Genomic DNA, 20384 nt, shown 5'->3' with positions numbered 1-20384 from the left:
AAATCAAAATACAAACCGAACAGAAAAATTGTGAGCATAAAAAAACCAATAAGCCAAAGTTTGAAAGCAACTTTCATCTTCGATTGTGAAATAATGGTGTTTTCAAAATTAGAGGTAGAGAAGAACATTTATAGATGAATCACAAATTAAAACACGTCTAATTTAAGCTATGCATATATATTCAAATTCCGATATAAAAGGATCTAGTTTGACCAAAAAAATCTCATCTATAATTTTTTTATTTATTATCTAAGTTTGTGAATTTTGGATGTAAAAATTATATCTAAAACTTCAAATACTTAAATATCTTTCAATACAAAACATAATTGGTTTTGTATTAATTATTATTAGGACAACGAGTGGTCCATTAACGACAATCTGTCATGCAAACAAGGTTCCTTCTTTTCAAATTCAGGTCAAATCGATAAATCCGGTAATTCGATATGTAATTCATTTTAGGATAAAATGTATTTAAAAATCTGATAAAATTCACAAAAAAAACTTAAAACCTGGTATCCGGCTACTGGTTGAACTTATGGTTGACCCAATAGATATTAAAAATTATTAAAATATATTTGGTATTCTAAATAAGAAGTTAAAATTTTAGTTTTATACTATCTTCTTCCTCTGTTGCCAACTATGTATATCATTTGACTCAGTTTTTTTACTATATATGTCCTTTGACTTTTTTTATGTTTTTTCGTTTCTTTTTTTGTTTATCGTGAATATCATTTACATTATATTTATAGTTTTGATTTTTATTTGTGAATTTTAGATTTTGATGAATATTTTACTATACTACATGTACAATGAAATAAACGATGATTGAGAAAACAAAAATTAGTTGATGTCATTTGGTATCTATAATCTATTACAATTTGATATTTTACTTTTGGTTTATTTTTGATTTAAATTTTAATTTCATTGTATAAAGTAGACATTTAAATACTTATGGATTTTAAGCCTTAATTTTTCTACTAATGTTAACTAGTCTAAATTATTTTTTTGATATTTTGTATGTGAAATGAAAATATTTTTTTTAAACTAAATTTTACATATTTATATATTTTTAAAACATAAAATATCTCTTATATTTTATTCAATATGTAAAATATTATTATATAAATAAATCTAGTAATTTATTAATTTGTGGTTTGCCAGTGGTCGATCCAATAATTTTGTAAGCCAGTTAGTCGTTCGGTTCAGTGGTCGGATCGAATTTTAAAACATTGAATACACCTTATTATCCCAAAAACAACAGTTTATTTAAAATTTTATTATTTTCTTTGACAAATAAATGATAATATTATAACCCAATATTATTTGAGTGCTCGTGTAGATAAAAAAAATCAGCGAGCGCACGGATAATGACATATACATCGCTTTTTTTTGTCTGTTGGATTAGTTGTGCAACTGCCTTGCCCTTCTTTATGCCTTTTGACACATTCGGCTTGACACACCTGTTGGGGACATGTTCCACTTTTGTTTCGTAATACCCTATTACATTGGTTGTCACTTTTTCCTTTCTGAGCAATCGCCATTTCACCTATTATTATAACAATTAAAACATAATCTTAGTTTTATATTTAAAACAGAAAATCATTGTTTTGTAAAACATATGTTTGGAGAATTTCCTTCACAAATAGAAAAAACTGAAAGTCTAAAACATCTTCTTTCTTATTCATTGATTACTCTTAAAAGATCATTAAACTCGATATTATAGAATTAGACATATAATTTATATAGGTGTATAAAATAAAGCACATCAATAAAATTTATATTAGAAGGATTATATAATATATGAATAAATTTGTAAATCAAAATACAAACCGAATAGAAAAATTGTGAGTATAAGAAAGCCAATAAGCCAAGGTTTGAAAGCTACTTTCATCTTCGATAGTGAAATAATAGTGTTTTCAAAATTAGAGTTAGAGAAGTACATTTATAGATGAATCACAAATTAAAATATGTCTAATTTAAGCTATGCATATATATGCAAATTCCGATATAAAGGGATCTAGTTTGACCAAAAAATCTCATCTATAATTTTTTTTATTTATTATCTAAGTTTGTGAATTTTGGATTAAACATTATATCTAAAACTCCAAACTTAAATATCTTTCAATACAAAACATAATTGGTTTTGTATTAATTATCATTATTATTATAATATTCTAAGACTGAAATCACATTTTTCGTTAAAATTGCAATCATGCTTTTTTTACCACAAAACGATTAAATCTTATATTTTCACGTAAACTGCTAAATCATGTATTCACCCAAAATTGTGATAGAGTAGGAACTTTTAATCGGAAACCCAAATCTTGTACTATGGACAGTGTTTCTACGTCCGACTCGGATCCACTTAGCTGCTAAATAATCCTGTTAAATTTTTTGGTAAAAATTACTAAAAACTCTTAAACCAACAACCTGTTTGTCGGTTGAACCATCAGGTGAACCAATAAATATTTTTTTTTTAGTTTTTTTTATTATGTTGTTAATTATTTTATTAAATATGTTTTATATTCTAAATAAGAAGTTAAGATTTTTAAATCTTTTTCAGTTTTCTTGTGAGATTATCATTTTGTTTTCTGTCACATATATCTCCTTCAACTTTTTTAAAAAAATATTTATTTATTTTGTTCATAGCGAATAGCATTTCTTTTAGCCTTCTAAATTCTAACGTCTATCATATAAAATGTGTTTTAATTCTTATTGTGAATCATATATTAAATTGTTTATTTAAAAAAATTATATATGTAAAATGAAAATAAAAAATAAAAAGACCAAATGTAAATATTTTTATAACTTTTTAAGAAACACGAAGGATCTCTTATATTTTTAATAGCTAATATGTAATTAAAAATTAGAATTAATTAATTTATTAATCTGCAATTTACCACCTGTAATCGATTCAGTAATCAGGTGACACGAAAAGTAGTCGGGTTCAGTATCTGGAGTGGGTTTGAAAAACATTGCTTCTTTCTCTCCTTTTTGATCCGTGAAAATCGAGACTATATAAACCGGACCGGTTTAATGGAATGGAGAGGGGTAATATAGGAATCAGAAAGTTTCATGGGGGGAAAGACGAGACGAGAAGAGAGAAACTATAATCACATTTTTGATTCTCTACCATGAGTGCAAACGCGAGAAAAATCTGACCAGATTCCATCACAATAATGGTATGAGCTTTCTCTATTGCGTTTCTTCATTTTTGCTTTATAAAATTGTTTTTGAGTTTCTAAATGTGTAATCCATCCGTAACGATGGTTGGTCCCGTCTTCTTGTTGATTTTGAAATACTTTCCTTGCTTGATTGAATCGTGAATGAAAACATTTACCAAAACGATGAAGAAGAGTAACAAAATAACAAAAAAAAAGCTCTAAATAAACAGGAAAATAAAATTTAGAAATATCATATTACATTGTTCTTCCCTTGGTTGTTTTTGATGATGTGATCGTATGTGCAGGCTGCTTCAGCCAAGGTAAGCGTAGGGTCTCACGTTTGGGTGGAAGATCCGGATGAAGCCTGGATAGATGGTGAAGTAGAAGAAGCTAAGGCTGATGAAATCACTGTCAACTGCTCTGGGAAGTCGGTAAGCGCCATCACCTTCCTCACATGACTTGTTAGATATAACCAAAAAAAAAAAACACATGTATGTATCTGTTTCTTAGGTTGTGGCAAAGGTAAATGCTGTCTACCCCAAGGACCCCGAGTTCCCTGAACTTGGAGTCGACGACATGACTAAGCTTGCCTATTTGCATGAACCAGGCCTTCTTCTCAATCTTAAGTGCCGATATGATTCAAATGAAATTTACGTAAGTTATACCACTTTTGGATATATTTACTAGTTTTCAAACCAGTTTTTTCTTGCTTGCAAGGTATTGTGTTGTTTACATTTACCCTCCCGTGATCTTTAGCGTAATATAATTTCTTTCAATGATGTATGGAGCCAGACATACACGGGGAATATATTGATAGCTGTCAATCCCTTCAAAAGATTACCCCATCTTTATGGAACTGATACGATGAAACAGTACAAGGGTACCCCTTTTGGTGAGTTGAGTCCACATCCTTTCGCGGTTGCAGATTCTGCCTACAGGTATCACTGCATTAGCTTCTTTTATTTTTTTTTTTCACTATCACTTGCTTTTTCAAGCTTACACTCATCACCGAAAATATATAAACATTTAGGAAAATGATAAACGAGGGAGTGAGCCAGGCGATCTTGGTGAGCGGTGAAAGCGGTGCTGGGAAGACGGAGAGCACAAAGATGCTCATGCGGTTTCTTGCCTACATGGGGGGAAGAGCTGAGAGTGAAGGACGATCCGTGGAGCAGCAAGTTTTGGAGGTAATTAAGCAATTTTCTAAAACACAAGGCTACATTTTAGACTTATCTCCACTGATTTTTATGCTTTACTTTCATGCTTTTTAGTCCAATCCAGTTTTAGAAGCTTTCGGCAATGCAAAAACCGTTAGAAACAATAACTCAAGGTGGAGTGGATGAGAGAGGCTCACATTTGTTAATTTGTCCATTTTTTTTTTTTGTATTTCAAGTTTAAGATACTTAAGCAAAAATCCAATTGTTGCAGTCGTTTTGGTAAATTTGTGGAGATTCAGTTCGATCAAAGAGGAAGAATTTCGGGAGCTGCTATCAGGACATATTTGTTAGAGAGGTCGCGTGTTTGTCAAGTTTCTGACCCTGAAAGAAACTATCATTGCTTTTACATGCTTTGTGCTGCACCTGAACAGGTAAGCCTGATCTCTTCTATGCCTGATGAGATCCCCATTGACTAAAAACATAATTTCTCATGAGGTTTCAGGAAACTGAGAGGTACAAGTTAGGAAAACCAAGCACATTTCGCTATCTAAACCAGTCGAATTGCTATGCGTTGGATGGGCTCGATGATTCCAAGGAATACCTAGCTACAAGGAAAGCTATGGACGTTGTTGGAATCGGTTCTGAAGATCAGGTACGTACTTTCCTTTTAGTTGCTTATTTTACATGCTTGCTCTACTTACATTCTACTTCTTCAGGATGCAATCTTCCGAGTAGTAGCTGCGATCCTTCATCTAGGCAACATCGAGTTTGCAAAGGGTGAAGAATCAGAAGCTTCAGAACCTAAGGACGAAAAATCACGGTTCCATCTAAAAACAGCAGCCGAACTTTTCATGTAAAATGCCTTAACTACTCTGTGTTTTCTCTGGTTAGCCCATAGTTAAGAGCCTTAACTTGCTCTTTGTTTCAGGTGTGATGAGAAGGCTTTAGAAGATTCCTTGTGCAAAAGGGTCATGGTGACTCGTGATGAAAGCATTACAAAGTCGCTTGATCCTGATAGTGCTGCTCTAGGGAGAGATGCCCTAGCCAAAATTGTCTATTCTAAATTGTTTGATTGGTAGGTTTAACGACAACTAAGATCTTTTAAAAGGAAATTATTATATTCTTGGGTTTATATGCAAAAGATTTAAATTTTCTTGTTTACAGGCTCGTGACCAAGATCAATAATTCCATTGGCCAAGATCCAGATTCAAAACACATTATTGGAGTTCTGGATATTTACGGATTCGAGAGTTTCAAGACAAACAGGTGCTTAACCGGTATGCTTTTGTTTTCTGCTGATATGTGCAACTGATAACTGAATTCTTACACTCTCTGATTAAGCTTCTTTAAACATTGAACTGATGGCCTGTTATCGAGTTTCATATATATATATATATGTATATCAGTTGCTTCGCTAAAAGTTTTTTTTTTTTTTTTTTTTGTGATTTAGAACAATGTGATTATTTTGGTTTTGGCCGTTTCTTGCAGTTCTGTGGTTGGCTATTTAATTATTGTTAATAATCTCATTCTCATTTTCACCGGCAATTTGCAGTTTTGAGCAATTCTGTATAAATTTGACAAACGAGAAGCTACAGCAACATTTCAACCAGGTTTGGACAAATGTCAATAGATTGTTCTGTTTCTTTGGCTGACCCATATTCATGCATTTTACTTCCTCTTCTCTACAGCACGTGTTCAAGATGGAGCAAGAAGAATATACTAAAGAAAAGATTGACTGGAGTTACATAGAGTTCATTGACAATCAGGATATCCTCGATCTTATTGAAAAGGTTAGCAGTCACATAGTGTGCACCACTAGGTTTGAGTATCTGATATACTGTTTTTTTTTTCATCACAGAAACCTGGTGGTATCATTGCCCTTCTAGACGAGGCTTGGTAATGTTAAAAGTCGTGTTTGTAATTGCTTTCTTTTTTTATTTCCAAAGAAAATCTGATTGGTATTTTTGTTTGCTTCTGCAGCATGTTTCCAAGATCTACGCATGATACTTTTGCACAAAAGCTATACCAGACTTTTAAAGACCACAAGCGTTTTGCCAAGCCAAAATTGGCTCAAACAGACTTTACTATTTGCCACTACGCTGGTGATGTTAGTGTGTTCTTCATAACCTGGACCTCTTGCTTAATTGCTTGTCTTAGTCTAAAAGAAAAATTACCGTGTTTAATTCCAGGTCACCTATCAGACAGAACTGTTTTTGGACAAAAACAAAGATTATGTCGTTGGAGAACATCAAGCTCTCCTGAGCTCTTCAGATTGTTTCTTTGTCTCCTCGTTATTTCCACCTTTGCCAGAGGAATCTTCGAAAACATCAAAGTTCTCATCAATAGGCTCTCAGTTTAAGGTCTGATGTAATGTTTAGTCCCCTCATAACATAATATCTACTGTGTTTCTAACCATGTACTAAAATTACAGCATCAACTGCAATCTTTGCTCGAGAGTTTGAGCACAACAGAGCCACACTACATACGATGTGTTAAACCAAATAACCTTCTTAAGCCAGAAATATTCGAGAACATTAATATTCTCCAGCAACTTAGGTGTGGGGTAAGCTTTTTGGTGTTTCAGAGAACCCTAGCTTTCATTTTTGCAACCTGTATTAACTAGCTTTCCGATAGATGTTGTGAAACTTCATGTATATATCTGATCTCAGGGAGTCATGGAAGCCATTAGGATTAGTTGTGCTGGATATCCTACTAGGAAGCCTTTCAATGAATTTTTGACCCGGTTCAAAGTTTTAGCTCCGGAGACTACAAATACAAGGTAGATTTACCAACACTTCTAGAGGTTTCTCATATTCTCTTAGTTTAGTTCTAACGAAACTTAAGGTATTGGGTTCTGATTTTTTTTTTGTGTTATTAGCAATGACGAAGTTGACGCTTGCAAAAAGCTACTAGCAAAAGTGGACCTCAAAGGTTATCAGGTGCAGTCTCATAATACTACACAAAAAAATTACTTTAGCTTTCTTTCTCATTGGAAATATGATTAATTCGTATTAACAAATTTATTGCATCTTAGATCGGGAAAACAAAGGTGTTTCTTAGGGCAGGTCAAATGGCAGAACTAGACGCTCACCGAGCTGAGGTTCTTGGTCGTTCAGCACGGATAATACAGAGGAAAGTCCTTTCTTATCAGTCTCGCAAAAAGTTTCTGTTGTTGCAGGCTGCTTCAACAGATATCCAAGCCTTGTGTAGAGGTAATACATGTTTATTTAATGGCTTCAAGAAAATTGTCATCAGTCTGTCTGTCTTATTCCTTGGTCAAACTGAATACAGGGCAAGTTGCACGTGTTTTGTTTGAGAAGATGCGAATAGAAGTGGCTTGTCTGAGAATTCAGAATCAGGCACGGACTTATATTTGCCAGAAAGCCTATAGAAGTCTGTGCTCTTCTGCTTGTTCAGTTCAGACAGGGATGCGAGCAAAAGCTGCTCGAGTCGAACTTCAGTTTAGAAAGAAGAGAAGAGCTGCAATCATTATTCAAGCAAGTTTTAAGCTCACATGATTATTTATTTATTTTTAAATCTTCTTATTCTTCTCTTCTACTTAACACATACATCTACTTGTTTGGGTATTGATGACATGCAACTTACTGTTTACACAGAGTCAAATCAGAAGATGTTTGTGTCATCGCCATTACGTGAGACTGAAGAAAGCAGCGATTACCACTCAATGTGGCTGGAGAAGGAGAGTTGCACGACGAGAATTGCGTAATCTTAAAATGGTACATACCACTCGTTTACTAACATACGATGTTCTTACTCTCTCACTCAATCTACTCTTTACAAAAGCTGACGTTCCATAATAAAAATACTCATATTCGTCAATATTTTTGTGTACCTTTTTTATCACACTATCTTCGTTTCTTATAATGTCTACTAGATTAGCAGATATTTTTCTTGTATTTCTTCAGGCTGCTAAAGAAGCCGGAGCACTTCAAGATGCTAAGAGTAAGCTGGAAAATCAATTGGAAGAACTCACTTCTAACTTAGAGCTTGAGAAAAAGATGAGGGTACACATTATGCAACATTGTTTATTTTCTCATGAAAACAAATTCTATTTCTTAAAATCGTTGTAAACACGACAACATTTTTTTGGTTCTATATGAGGCCGCCTGATCAGTGTGTACTAGTGCAGATGGAGATCGAGGAAGCAAAATCTCAAGAAGTCGAAGCATTACAGTCAGCTTTAACAGATGTAAAACTTCAGCTCAAAGAAACTCAAGAAACCAAAAGTGCGGAGATCTCGAGATTGCAATCTGCTTTACAAGACATGCAACTTGAGATTGAAGAACTCTCTAAGGGACTTGAGATGAGTAACGATCTTTCTTCCGAAAATGAACAGCTTAAGGTCAGTCAGTAAAAAGTCTGTGTTATAACCTTTTGTTCCTCGGAGTTCAGTGTCTGTGCTGAAGGTTATGTTTAAGATTTTTGTCTTATGCTCTTTCTTTATAAGGAGTTGGTGAGTTCTTTGCAAAACAAGAATGATGGAGACGTAAGTAAGCTTGGTGAAGAGCCGACAAAACAAGAAGTTCCTGTGATTGATCAGACCGCAATCATTAAACTCGAAGCTGAAAATCAGCAGCTGAAGGTAGGAGTACACAATCTAGATTCCTAACAGATTTGGATTTTTCCTCTTGATAATATCTATATTCTCATCAAGCATAACATTTCTTAGGAGTTGGTTAGTTCTTTGGAGGAGAAGATCGATGCGTTAGACAGAAAACATGATGAAACAAGCTCAAATATCACAGAGCAGTTGAAGGAGAATGTTTCATCTGATTACGAGATTGTGAGCAATCTTTCAGCTGAGAACGAGCGGCTCAAGGTAACCTTTATACAGATGTAGCCTGGCCAATAAAAGCTTTAAATGGATCAAATATGCTCAACCAAGTGTGTTCAATTTATTAATCCCTTTAATCTGATGAATTGAATTTACTTCTTAGGCATTAGTAGGTTCGTTAGAGAAGAAGATAGATGTAAACAATTCTTCAGAGGGGCAAAAGGATGGGAAAAGCATGTTGAAAGAAGAGAGCTTGACAGAGGATGGTTCAAATGATAATGAGAGGGTCAACAAACTTGCTGCTCAAAACAAAGACCTGAACGTAAGTGTTCCATATATATTATACTTTTTCTGTTAATAGTGTGATCTCTAATTTGATTGATCAACAAAATAATAGGATCTGGTAAGTTCATTGGAAAAGAAAATAGATGAAACTGAGAAGAAGTATGAGGAAGCAAGTAGACTCTGTGAAGAGAGGCTAAAGCAAGCTGTAGACGCGGAGACAAAGCTAATTGAAGCGAAGACATCGATGCTAAGGTTTTTACTCTTGGCGTTCTTTTTTTCTTTTTACAGTATGTCTAGTTAGTACGTATGAATTTACTCTATTATTCTTCTATGTAGGCTTCAGGAAAGGGTCTCCGACATGGAAACAGAAGAACATATTCGCCGGAAGCAGGCGATGGTGAATTCAACTTCCCGGAAAATGTCACCCCAGGTGTCATTTACAGGAGCCTCGGTAAACATTTTTTTTTACTATTTTCCTTGTAGACTTTTTTTTTCAGCAATATTTGACATTTTTCTTTACCTTTTGCAGGAAAATGGACAGCATGTAAGTGATAAAACTATTGTGGAACCGTCTCAATCATCTTCTTGCAAACCATGAGTAATTATAGATGAACATTTTATTGACATATTTTGCGTTCTTACAGGAATCACCTGCTCCTATACCGGCTAAAAAAACTGGGACAGAATCTTCTCGTATTGAACAACCACCACATGTATGTGCTTACCGAAAAACATTAGTCCTAATACTACTTTCATACTTGTTTTTAACTGGCTTAACATGTTTGTCATGTTACAATGATTCAGGAATCTGTTGACCTTCTTCTCAAATGTGTATCCCAAAATGTCGGTTTCAGTCATGGGAAGCCTGTCGCAGCTGTTACAATTTATAAATGTCTTATACACTGGAAAATATTCGAAGCAGACAAAACCAGTATTTTTGACCGAATTGTTCCTGTCTTTGGCTCTGCAATTGAGGTAAACTGAGAAGTTTGGATTTTTTACTCGTAAGGTCAGAGACCAATGGTAGAAGTTAAAGCAATCATCCTCTGCTTATTAATTTTCAGAATCAGGAAGACGACAATCATTTGGCTTATTGGCTAACAAACACATCAACTCTGTTATTCCTGCTTCAGAGAAGCCTGAGAAATAGTCCAACTGGCTCAAGTCCCACAAAACCTCCTCAGCCAACTTCTTTTTTGGGAAGGATGACACAGGTAAGGTTTTAAAAAAACTGTTGGTGTTATTGACGGCCAATTGCCCATGCACTCTAAACTGCTACTATGTTTTTGAATGTTTCATGGCACTTTAAAGCTTATGTATCTGGGGGTACCCAAAATATGGTTTGTCTCAGGGTTTTCGTTCAACCTCTTCTCCTAACCTGTCAACTGACGTGGTGCATCAAGTAGATGCTAGGTATCCTGCTTTGCTTTTCAAACAGCAGCTTACGGCATATGTGGAAACAATGTATGGAATCATCAGAGAGAATTTCAAGAGAGAAGTATCTTCCCTGCTTTCTTCCTGCATTCAGGTGACTAAACAATTTGAGACTCTATACGACTTGAAGAATTATCACTTCATTTGATTAATTTTTCTTCTAATGATTCAGGATCTCAAGAAATCATCACATGACTCCTCTGTTGTGAAATCACCATCAAAGTCATCAGAAGACAATTCACCCGCTAAGTCATCTGAAGAGAATCTTGCGGCAAAGCCATCTGAAGATAATGATTCACCCTCTAAGTCATCTGAAGAGAACTCCCTGAAGAAGTCATCTGAAGAGAATCTTCCCGCTAAGTCAAGTTCACCAAAACAGTTATCTGAGGAGGATTCACCAGCTAAAGAGGGCCAAGCAGCAAAGTTGTCCGAACAGAACTTGCCAGCCAACTCTTGGCAAAGCATTATTGGCCTTTTGAATCACAACCTCATCACGTGGAAGGAAAACTATGTAAGATTACTTGTCTGTATTTAGGCTTCAAATTACTTCTTAACTTCCCTACTAAAAACGCTTTCTTTCAGGTTCCTCCATTTCTCGTTCAGAAGATCTTCAGCCAAACTTTCCTATACATCAACGTTCAACTCTTCAACAGGTAACTGTTTCTATCCCCCTCATCACATGTCATGCCGTCAACCATTAAACTAGAGCGGTTATCTGAACGATGCAGTCTTCTCCTCGAGCAAGAGTACTGCACCTTCAACATGGGAAAGGAAGTGAAGGCAGGGTTAGATGAACTAGACTCATGGTGTAGCCATGCGACTGAAGAGGTATACTTTTTCTGAAGACAACTTTAGTAACAAAGCGACATGATTGCACTTGTTACACTTGAATGCAGTTCGTGGGGTCTTCTTGGGATGAGCTCAAGCCTACGAGACAAGCCGTAGTGCTCCTGGTTTGTACTCTTCTACTTGACAATGTTACAGTGTACAACTCTCCCTCTTCTATCTCGTTCCTGACTATTGATCGGTTTCTTCTTTCAGGTTACAGAGCTGAAGTCCACCATTACATACGACGATCTTACAACTAACCTTTGCCCGGTAAACTTCCTGCTTTTCTGGTGTCCCGATTCTCATTAAAGAATCAAAGAACTTTTACACACCAGAAAGAAAATAACATTTTGGCTAACCTTTTTCTAATCTGTCCCTGTGTATCAGGTTCTTAGTACTCAGCAACTATATAGGATATGTACCCTTTGCAATAACGAAGACCACAATGATCATAATGTATCGCCAGAGGTACGTTGATGTGAACAACTTCCCCGATATCTGATAAACCAAAAAGAACAAGAGACTCCTATTGACTTTATTTTTGGTCTTCATGCCGCCTTTAATGCAGGTGATTTCAAACTTAAAACTTTTAGTCACAAATGAAGATGAAGACAGTCGTTCCTTTTTATTAGACGATGATTCCAGGTACTTGCTACATTTACTTGCAAACCTCTCTAAGCTTTGTCATGCATTATGATAATATTATTTTGCCCATTTTATGTGAATAACAACAGCATCCCTTTTGAAACCGATGAAATCGCAAACTGCATGCAAGAAAAGGACTTTGCGAATGTTAAATCAGTTTCTGAGCTCGCGGATAACCCCAACTTTCAATTTCTCAATGACTGAGAAGTTTCAGCCTTCTTCCTAATGCATCTATTTAATGGGACTAAGCTACCATTGATTCACCTCGGTATAAACTGTATATTTAATAGGTTTCTGTTTCTAGTTTCCCCGAAGCGCGTTTTGAAACTGAGCATCTGTAGTGGATCACTTTACTCTTTTTCAGTTTCTTTACTTGTACGTCAAGAAACCTCAGGCGAGAATTTGAACTATTTGTTTGATAATCTATCTTATTAAAGCTGAAGACAACCAACTGGGCCACAGAAAAATTTGAGCTTAAGCCACTTGTCCTAGATTGCAAGAGTAATCAAGTTTACCCAGTGAATGAGTAGATATTTTTGCAAAAAAAAACTTGAGAGGTGATGAATTCACAATCAAAGACCAACAACAAATAACCGGTTTAAGAGTAACCAAACTCAAAATCCAAATTCTTAATAGAAAAAGTTTAGTTCTAATTTTCCTTTGTGATTAGTGATTACCGATTTGGTTCTACTTCAGTAATTATGACCAGATGAAAACCCAACTTAATAGACCGAAAAAAGTAAACCAATCTTGAATGATTGTTGACAAAAGCTGTTTTTTTTTTGTCTCATTTTACCATTGGAACAATTACATAAACAAACACACACAACGATTAAAGTTCCAGCAAAACCAGTACAAGAGCAACTGTCTGTTGAATCATTCTTCTTCTTATTACCCAGTGAAAAAGATAAAACAAGAACATGTTATTAACCCTCACTGAAACAATTCATTCATTCATCACCATCATCATCAAATGCATTTGTGAGAAACTGAGAAGAGGATCACCAGACATCAGGACGGAGTTCCCCAGTCGCCGGTGGCATCCAACGACCAGAATTATAAACGTTCTCGCCAACTTTCCATCCCGGAACATCCTTCATTACATCTGCCTCGTAGTCCAGATACTTTTTCCACTCAGACACAAACCTATTCAACACAAATATCGTTACTTACTGTCTGAAGGTTGCAGAAACAAAGAGGTTATTTTCTTAAAAAGAATATCGTTACCTTTCATCTTCTTCAGCTTGAAGAATGGGAAGTATAGCTCTACGAGCAGCATATTTCTCTTCCTTCAAAGCCCTACAAATCAAAATCAAAAACTTTCAAAGAACCTCAAACCTTATAACTTTGTTGACAGCGAATTAAACGGGTGCCTAACTAATACTTGGTAGCATCACGAGGTAATTGAAAGTTACACAAGGGACTAACAATCTACTACCAAAATGCTACTAGGTTGCTTTCATCATCGCATCGCAGCTTAACGAGAGATGTTGAAAATTCCTATATCTTCTAATACGAACTATACATCCGTTATATGCTTATATAATGACAATCAAAATGCAATGGTACACTAACCGAAACAAAGACACTACGCAGGAAAAAAAAACATTCAATCACTTAGCAAAGCTTATCCTTCCATAGGTTAACACCACGAATAAGGTTAAAATACTTAGAAATCAAATTTCAATGCTTCTCGTCTATAATATCGCAACATTCACTCCAATTTCTATCACCAACACCAACACACATTGGACAGTTTCGCAATTAAAATTTTTTGACAAACACGAAATGATCACTATCAGCTACATGAATCTCTCCTTTGTTACCTGCGGATCTTGTTACCCTGGCCGACCTGGTACATCCCCCAAGCAAATGCACCAGAAACAGTAAGGAAAATAGCCATCGCGCTAGGACCCGTATTGGATATCCGGCGAGCATATCGAACCGGCGCGAATCCACCCGGTGGCGGACCATCTTGAAGCAGAGGCATGTCCTTCACGCTCGCCATCCCTGCCTTCTTCCTTATCATCGCCTCCGTCATCTTTGCTCGATCGAATTTGACTCTCTGGTCGATCACTGAGATTCCGATTCGATTTTTGCTAAATGAGTGCTCTAGGGATTCATAAGGGAGTTTATTCTCATTCACCCTACTAACTCCATCATAGTTGTTTGTTTTTTCTTTCAGTGAACTGGAAGGCCCAAGCCCATTCTATTCCAAAACAACAGATATATTTTTCTTCTTAAAACAACTGGGCCTTTACGAGGCTTAAACCCATTTTATTAGCGAATCACGTGGAGGAGTCACGTGATTATCTTTCTTTTAAATATAACTTACACGCTTCCCGAAACTTTTCCCAGTTAAAACAAACTTTGTATAAATCTAAAAAGATGAGAGTTGTATAAGAAACATTGTTGGTCAATAAAACTGAAAAAAAGATAAAGAGTTGAGCATATAGGAAACAAACCATAATGCAGAAGGTATACCTAAAAAGAGAGAATAAATGGGAGAGATGGAATATCTTTCTTTAGTGATTAGTAAACCTAAAACTCTCTCAGGACCGCTTCCCAAGGTGCGCCGCTCAGATGGATCTCCTCTGCCCTAGCTCCGCCGCTCCTTCCTTCTTCCTCTGAAGCAGCTCTGCTCTCTCTCCATGGTGCTGATGGTGACTTCTCTTCAATCACGTTTCAGGCCTCCACCAGATCCGCCGCCGTCACCGTGTAAGCCCCCTCCGCTTGAAGCTCGCTCTCCCCACATCCCTCCGAAACCTCCAGACCCACCAGACGTTCTCCTCCTCGCTTCTCTACAGATCCTCGATTCTTCCATCAGTTCTCTGGTTCCTGCTGTTGCAGCTACTCATCGAAGTTTCTTTGCAACAACCAGTGATTTAACTGGATCTATTTTCGTTACATTTGGAGTGCAAATTTCTACTACTTGGTACAAGTATAGATCTACTACTTGGTGTATGTTTCAGTCCAGTCCCACTTTCCAGATCGAGCCATGGGTTCTCTTTGCAGGAACCTCTCTCCTCTTCGTCAAGTTTTCAGAAGGTATCTTCTCTGTTTCTTCTTGGAAGATGGCCTACATAGATGAGTACCTTGTTTTAGGTATTAGTTGTATCAAGAGGAATCATTTACCTCTGATTGAGGATGTTACCCTCTCTTTGAATCTTCTTGTACCTCTGGTTGAGGATATGACAAGTTCTCTGACCTTATTTCAGTATGAAGATCTGATTTTACCTCTGTATGAGGATGTTACTCTATTTTATCTCCTTTTAGTACCTCAGTATGAGGCTGGTATTAGGACCTTTGTCTTGTTGGCTCTGGTTTCTATGGTTGCAGGGATTGATACTTTTGAAAATGGAGGTTTTGGATGGTGTGTCCATGGTATGGATGGAGCCTGTGACTCTCAAAACTCCTTTCCATATATGATTTCATCCATTGCGGTCGGAACTTTGGCGCTGCAGGAAGCTCTTCTTTCAGCATCGTGTGTTGGATTCTCAAAGCTTCAAGTAACTTCAGACTCTAATGTCTTCTTGTTTGCCCTGCGTTCAGGGATGGATTTGATTGGGATCGCAGGTTGTCTCCATGACATCACAAACCTTGCCACTCTCTTCACTCCTTTATCATTTAAGTTTTATCAGTGCACAACAGTATGTATGGCTGTTGCTTTTGCTATGTATGTGTTTTTCAAACTATGTTTCTCTATTACTCTCCTTTGAGTTTATGAATGAAAGAAACCTTTGACCAAAAAAAAAATGGGAGAGATGGAATAGATGAATACGATGAATAAAACAATGGCCATGACATGACTAGCACCCATGATGCCGCCTTCAAAGGTTTCGGGTATGTTCTGTCGGAAGACGTAGACCCATAAAGCTACACCACAAATAAATGTTACGCAGTAGTAACCGAATAGCACCTCGATCATGTGCGATTTGTGTGGAACAGCTATGTGAATCTTCGAGTGTCTTATATACAAATATATTGCAACGTTTAAGGCTATCAAGAGTGCGCTCATGACAATGTCGTAAATCACGAATTTGTTTAGCCTGCATCAACCCAGCAGAAGAACGTATTAACTATTTGTAAGAAGCATAACATGTTAATACAATTTCTGTATAACAAAGGGTAAGAATCGTTTATGGGACTCACCACCATGGACGTCGCTTTTTGGTAATATTAGTCTGATTTTCATCGACAATAACAGCAGGATCCATGGTTTCGCTTTTTGGGAATATTTATTGAAGTTAAGGCCTTAGTTACTACTCCTTATATATTGAAATCTTTTCTATTTTACCTTATACAATTATCTAAGGGTTTGTTGATTAATGTCAAATCTCAAAATGAATATTCTTTTTCTCAACAGTTCTTATCTCCTAGTATTATACTTAAAAGGTTTTTTCCATCTATAATATTTTTTCTTCTAAATATTGAAACACCTTAAAGTAAATAAAATAGTAAATTGAAATGTCATAAAATATCTCAGATTATTAACTTCACAAGAGAACATTTTAAACTAATACAAGGAAAAAGAAACGCAATGAAACGAACGAAACTAGATTAACGAAGTCTTTAAAAAGATGATCATCATAAAAAGATTTCTATTAGATATTTCATTTGATCATCTTTATATTTTTTTTTATTTTGTTGGTAAAAACAACTTTATATATTTATCAACACAATCATATATTATCAAATCATTTCCATGGGAAACATTTAACTTTTTTACCAAGTTTGCATGGGCCATCAGGTTTGATAGTCCAGGTAAATTTATAACCGTCATCTTGATCTCTTGGAGCATCAAATATATCAAAATGCTTGACCTGATTGTTCCATTGGAAGCTGCAGAAGAACAGTGTTGATTTCCATATATTTGGCTGAAATGAAAAGTGGTAATCTGTGTTGGCAGCCAACATGTGAACCCCCAAATCGTTATCTTTGGATTTGCAATGAACTGTAAGAAGTGGACCTCCAAGATTATTTGTCATCGTGAGGTCGGTTCGGGGCCAAAACGGTGGTAACTGATGACTCGGACCAAACAAAAGAACCATGATCAGAAAAGCAACACAAAGTTTTAGTGAATTTTTCATTGATGCAGGATTTCTCAATATGATTGCTATACTGGAGTTGAACTTGAAGTAATTTGGGATGGCTCAACAGATTCAGTCCATATATATAGCGTTTTCGTAGTAATTAGTCAAACGTTTTTTTAAGAGTAATAAATTAGAATCAGTCAAAGAGTAATAAATTAATTACTAACACCAATTGGACAGGCGAATCAGTCAATGTGGAATCACCGAGGCTAGGTCCGATTTGTAACGTATGTTTGTGAAACTTGTCACCCAAAAAGACATGCACAAAACAAAGTGTCGACTATACTATAACAAAATATCATTATTAAAAAGTAATAAAGTGAACAAAACAAGTATTGATGTGAAAGTCTCATTAGTGGTTGATTAAGAATTTATAAATGTTTTTATGAGAAGGCCAACTCCTAAGAATTTATAAATGTTTTTATGAGAAGGCCAACTCCTATGAAACACCAAAACAATAAAACTAGTGTAATTTATTTTTTTATGAAACAATAGACATGACTGCCGGAAAAAAAATTGAAATAAAATCATTTCACTAAATTTGATATTTTGTAAACTATGTTACACTAAATTTGGTGTAATATTATTAATCTTACCAAATTCTAAAATAATACTTTATTACTTTTCATTTAAGTATATGTAAACTAATATTATTAATTATTCCTAACTTATAGTTAAAAATAGTTATATCCTATTATTTTGTATTTTCATTTTTATTATGACATTACTAAACATTAAAAATATTATTTTATAGTTTCAGTTAGTAATACAATTAAATGAGTATTATTTTGAAATTGTAACAAAATAAAAGTACTTTTCATAAATTTTAATTTCCACTAAATTTTACGTAAATAAAAATAATATATAAATTAAGTAAAAGACAAAAATAATATTTTAAATAAACCGTGGAAACATAAACTTACCAAATTTTAACAAAAAAAATAAATGATATATATATAATTATTCAACTATAAATAATTAATGTATTGACTTATTAAACTAAACATAATAATATATAAATATAGTTTTGGTATATAATTTGGTGTAATGGTTGGTTATGATAAATAAAATTCAACACCAAAACACCAAAATTTAGTGTTGAACTATGATTAGAGTTTCCTTAAGAAATTTGAGTTCAAATCCTAGTGAACGTGATCTACTATAATTTAATAGAAAAAATTGCCATAATGCAAATAGGACTATTAGTCATGAACTTTTACAAAACAGTTTTAGCGTGATATACTTAGAATCTAACAACTGAATTATCGGTTGAAAACATAATAATTTGTAATGCTGACAGCCCATTTGCTAATATTTGATTTGTTTTTTCTTAACACATCTTTAGTTTGATCACCTTTTGCTAGTGCACAATCGAAGTATCGACTAACAGTATTCAGGAGTAACAAAGTATATATCTTACTCGGAAGCAGCGAGGCTTACCAAATGAGACACCAAATCTTCAAGACATGAAAACTGATTCAGTAAACTCTTTTGAAAGTCTTGACTCTCATCTGAACTCATCTCACTTAAACCTTCGTTGATCCTCTTCATTCCCTTCTGCAATAACTCCACTCCTCTGCATATTCCTTCTGGAAGTTTCCTTCTCTTGTTCGATTGTTTCTCTACTTCCAATGATCTCTGCTGCTTTCTTCCTTCTAGAAGCTTCTGCACTGTTGCTTTGACCTGCGTGCCTTCTTTCGAAAGCATCTCGAGTTCCTCTTGTGAAGGCGTGGTCGAGAGAAGCGCTTGTTCTTTGTCCAAAAACATCTTTAGTTCCGACATGAACCGCTCTGTTTTTGCTTCTTTTCCAGAAGCTATATCGAAAGCTAAAGCAGCGTCTTCAGGTACGAATCTCCATAGCTGGGCACAGCTAGTACGCGGGCAGAAATAACCAAACGCAGTAACCGCGTGGTGTACCAAAGCCCAGTGGCGTTTCCTGAGAAGCAAATGGTAGAGTTCCCAGACCGCACGGCTCTTTGGACAGGTTTCGGTTCCAGACATCGCGTATGTGCCAAGTCCTGACAAGAAGAGAGCAAGGCTTGGGTTCAATTTATGGAGATGTTGATGACGATGATGATTATCAGTTTCTGCAATGAAAAGCCTTTGAAGCTCTGTTATGACATTATCCATCTCTTGGCAGGTGTATAGCTGCTCGCTTCTTGAGATGATTGATAGTGTTTCGCTGAGAATGTCAGTGTAACGATCCCTTGTCATTTCGTCTTTGGAGATTCTGTGCTTTTGAATGAGAGCAACAACAAATTTCAGAGTTCTGAAGTCGATCTCTGGTATGCTTATCTTCCTACAGAGAAAAAAAAATGACAAACAGTCAATATCCACAAGGATTTACATCACAAATGTTTCTAGGGAAATGTCAAGAGTAGAATATCATAGTTACTTACAGTATCCCAAGGCAAGCAGATAGGGCAAAAACTGGACCTCCCTGAACAGAGTATCTGGAGGGATTTGATTCGTTGAAATTCTCAATGAAATGAAAGAAATCTGCAACGATCTGTTTTTTGGCATCGCTTTTCATTCTGTCTGGAAGGAAATTTAGCGGAAAGCCTTCTAACAGCAAGGCTAGATATGCATCTGGTGCCGATTCAGATCTGCTCTCAGTGGAGATGTTTTTGTAGACTCGAGCTGTTGAAGATTTGGGACTGTGAGTGAGAAGAAAGCAGATGGACTTTGCAGTTCTTCTGAGAACGGAATCAGGACAAAGAGGCGCTTCTGATGTTGACATTGATATCATGAATACACAGAGTTTATCGATCATATTGGCCACCATATCCTCTGTGGCATGACGAACCCAGAAGCACCAGAGTTCCATGACTATCTGCCAGCACAAGAAGTGGGGATGCAAGAGATTCTGGAGTAAGAGTGTTTCAAGCTCTTCCCAGGCAGGAGATGAAGACAGAGTAATCATGAGGGTTTTGATAGATAGAAGCAGAGCTGAAAACATTGATTCCCAGATTATTTTCCCCGA

The 20384-nt window shown here is 35.6% G+C and overlaps 5 protein-coding genes across 6 annotated transcripts; 2 read left to right on the top strand and 3 right to left on the bottom strand.

Annotated features, from left to right (window-relative positions):
• Positions 1–3266: 3266 nt before the first annotated feature.
• LOC130508473 (myosin-7-like) lies at positions 3267–12730 on the top strand. Its single transcript, XM_057004002.1, is given in 41 exon segments — positions 3267–3278; positions 3470–3595; positions 3675–3818; positions 3957–4102; positions 4195–4351; positions 4436–4494; positions 4593–4752; positions 4824–5002; positions 5004–5174; positions 5250–5396; positions 5486–5587; positions 5874–5931; positions 6010–6111; positions 6180–6217; positions 6302–6428; positions 6511–6681; positions 6753–6884; positions 6991–7100; positions 7200–7260; positions 7356–7533; positions 7613–7818; positions 7939–8058; positions 8248–8346; positions 8472–8684; positions 8790–8924; positions 9012–9161; positions 9280–9438; positions 9514–9653; positions 9738–9945; positions 10046–10114; positions 10206–10376; positions 10466–10615; positions 10753–10929; positions 11008–11346; positions 11418–11488; positions 11564–11663; positions 11732–11788; positions 11877–11933; positions 12051–12131; positions 12232–12308; positions 12398–12730. Coding segments are annotated over 41 exon segments (5274 nt in total). The 3' UTR covers positions 12513–12730.
• Positions 12731–13034: 304 nt separating this feature from the next.
• LOC108818913 (NADH dehydrogenase [ubiquinone] 1 alpha subcomplex subunit 13-B) lies at positions 13035–14451 on the bottom strand. Its single transcript, XM_018591869.2, has 3 exons — positions 14135–14451; positions 13536–13607; positions 13035–13454 (listed from the first exon to the last, which is right to left on the bottom strand). The coding sequence occupies exons 1-3, from the start codon at positions 14347–14349 to the stop codon at positions 13310–13312; spliced, it is 432 nt and encodes a 143-aa protein (XP_018447371.1). The 5' UTR covers positions 14350–14451; the 3' UTR covers positions 13035–13309.
• A 24-nt stretch (positions 14452–14475) lies between these two features.
• LOC130500372 (uncharacterized) lies at positions 14476–16595 on the bottom strand. Its single transcript, XM_056995365.1, has 4 exons — positions 16461–16595; positions 16081–16357; positions 14793–14826; positions 14476–14688 (listed from the first exon to the last, which is right to left on the bottom strand). The coding sequence occupies exons 1-4, from the start codon at positions 16523–16525 to the stop codon at positions 14618–14620; spliced, it is 447 nt and encodes a 148-aa protein (XP_056851345.1). The 5' UTR covers positions 16526–16595; the 3' UTR covers positions 14476–14617.
• On the top strand, positions 14837–16058 carry LOC130500362 (uncharacterized). 2 transcript variants are annotated; one of them, XM_056995345.1, is made up of 2 exons: positions 14837–15356; positions 15861–16058. In XM_056995345.1, exons 1-2 carry the CDS (start codon positions 14960–14962, stop codon positions 16025–16027), a joined length of 564 nt encoding a protein of 187 aa, XP_056851325.1. In that variant the 5' UTR covers positions 14837–14959; the 3' UTR covers positions 16028–16058. The 2 variants fall into 2 exon arrangements, with proteins under 2 accessions (XP_056851325.1, XP_056851324.1); XM_056995344.1 differs by having other exon boundaries at positions 15648–16058.
• A 2046-nt stretch (positions 16596–18641) lies between the features above and the next one.
• Positions 18642–20384, bottom strand: LOC130508472 (uncharacterized; the record flags this gene model as incomplete). The annotated part of the gene is made up of 2 exons (XM_057004001.1): positions 18642–19700; positions 19801–20384. Coding segments are annotated over 2 exons (1467 nt in total), but the record flags the coding sequence as incomplete, so codon positions are not given.

This window comes from Raphanus sativus, chromosome 2 (genome assembly GCF_000801105.2).
Source record: "Raphanus sativus cultivar WK10039 chromosome 2, ASM80110v3, whole genome shotgun sequence".
Classification (NCBI taxonomy): Eukaryota; Viridiplantae; Streptophyta; class Magnoliopsida; order Brassicales; family Brassicaceae; genus Raphanus; species Raphanus sativus.
The sequence above is the reverse complement of the archived record's forward strand: the minus strand, read 5'-3'. Positions and strand labels throughout refer to the sequence as shown.

Excerpts from the sequence above, each read along its gene's own strand:
- LOC108818913 (XM_018591869.2), bottom strand. The coding sequence starts at position 14,349 with ATGACGGAGGCGATGATAAGGAAGAAGGCAGGGATGGCGAGCGTGAAG. Across the intron at positions 13,608-14,134 it reads CAGGGTAACAAGATCCGCAG|GGCTTTGAAGGAAGAGAAAT; the intron begins GTAACAAAGGAG and ends TTTGATTTGTAG. Across the intron at positions 13,455-13,535 it reads CAAGCTGAAGAAGATGAAAG|GTTTGTGTCTGAGTGGAAAA; the intron begins GTAACGATATTC and ends TGTGTTGAATAG.
- LOC130500362 (XM_056995344.1), top strand. The coding sequence starts at position 14,960 with ATGGTGCTGATGGTGACTTCTCTTCAATCACGTTTCAGGCCTCCACCA. Across the intron at positions 15,357-15,647 it reads CTTCGTCAAGTTTTCAGAAG|GGATTGATACTTTTGAAAAT; the intron begins GTATCTTCTCTG and ends CTATGGTTGCAG.
- LOC130500372 (XM_056995365.1), bottom strand. The coding sequence starts at position 16,525 with ATGGATCCTGCTGTTATTGTCGATGAAAATCAGACTAATATTACCAAA. Across the intron at positions 16,358-16,460 it reads AAAAAGCGACGTCCATGGTG|GCTAAACAAATTCGTGATTT; the intron begins GTGAGTCCCATA and ends GGGTTGATGCAG. Across the intron at positions 14,689-14,792 it reads CATTTATTCTCTCTTTTTAG|ATTTATACAAAGTTTGTTTT; the intron begins GTATACCTTCTG and ends TCATCTTTTTAG.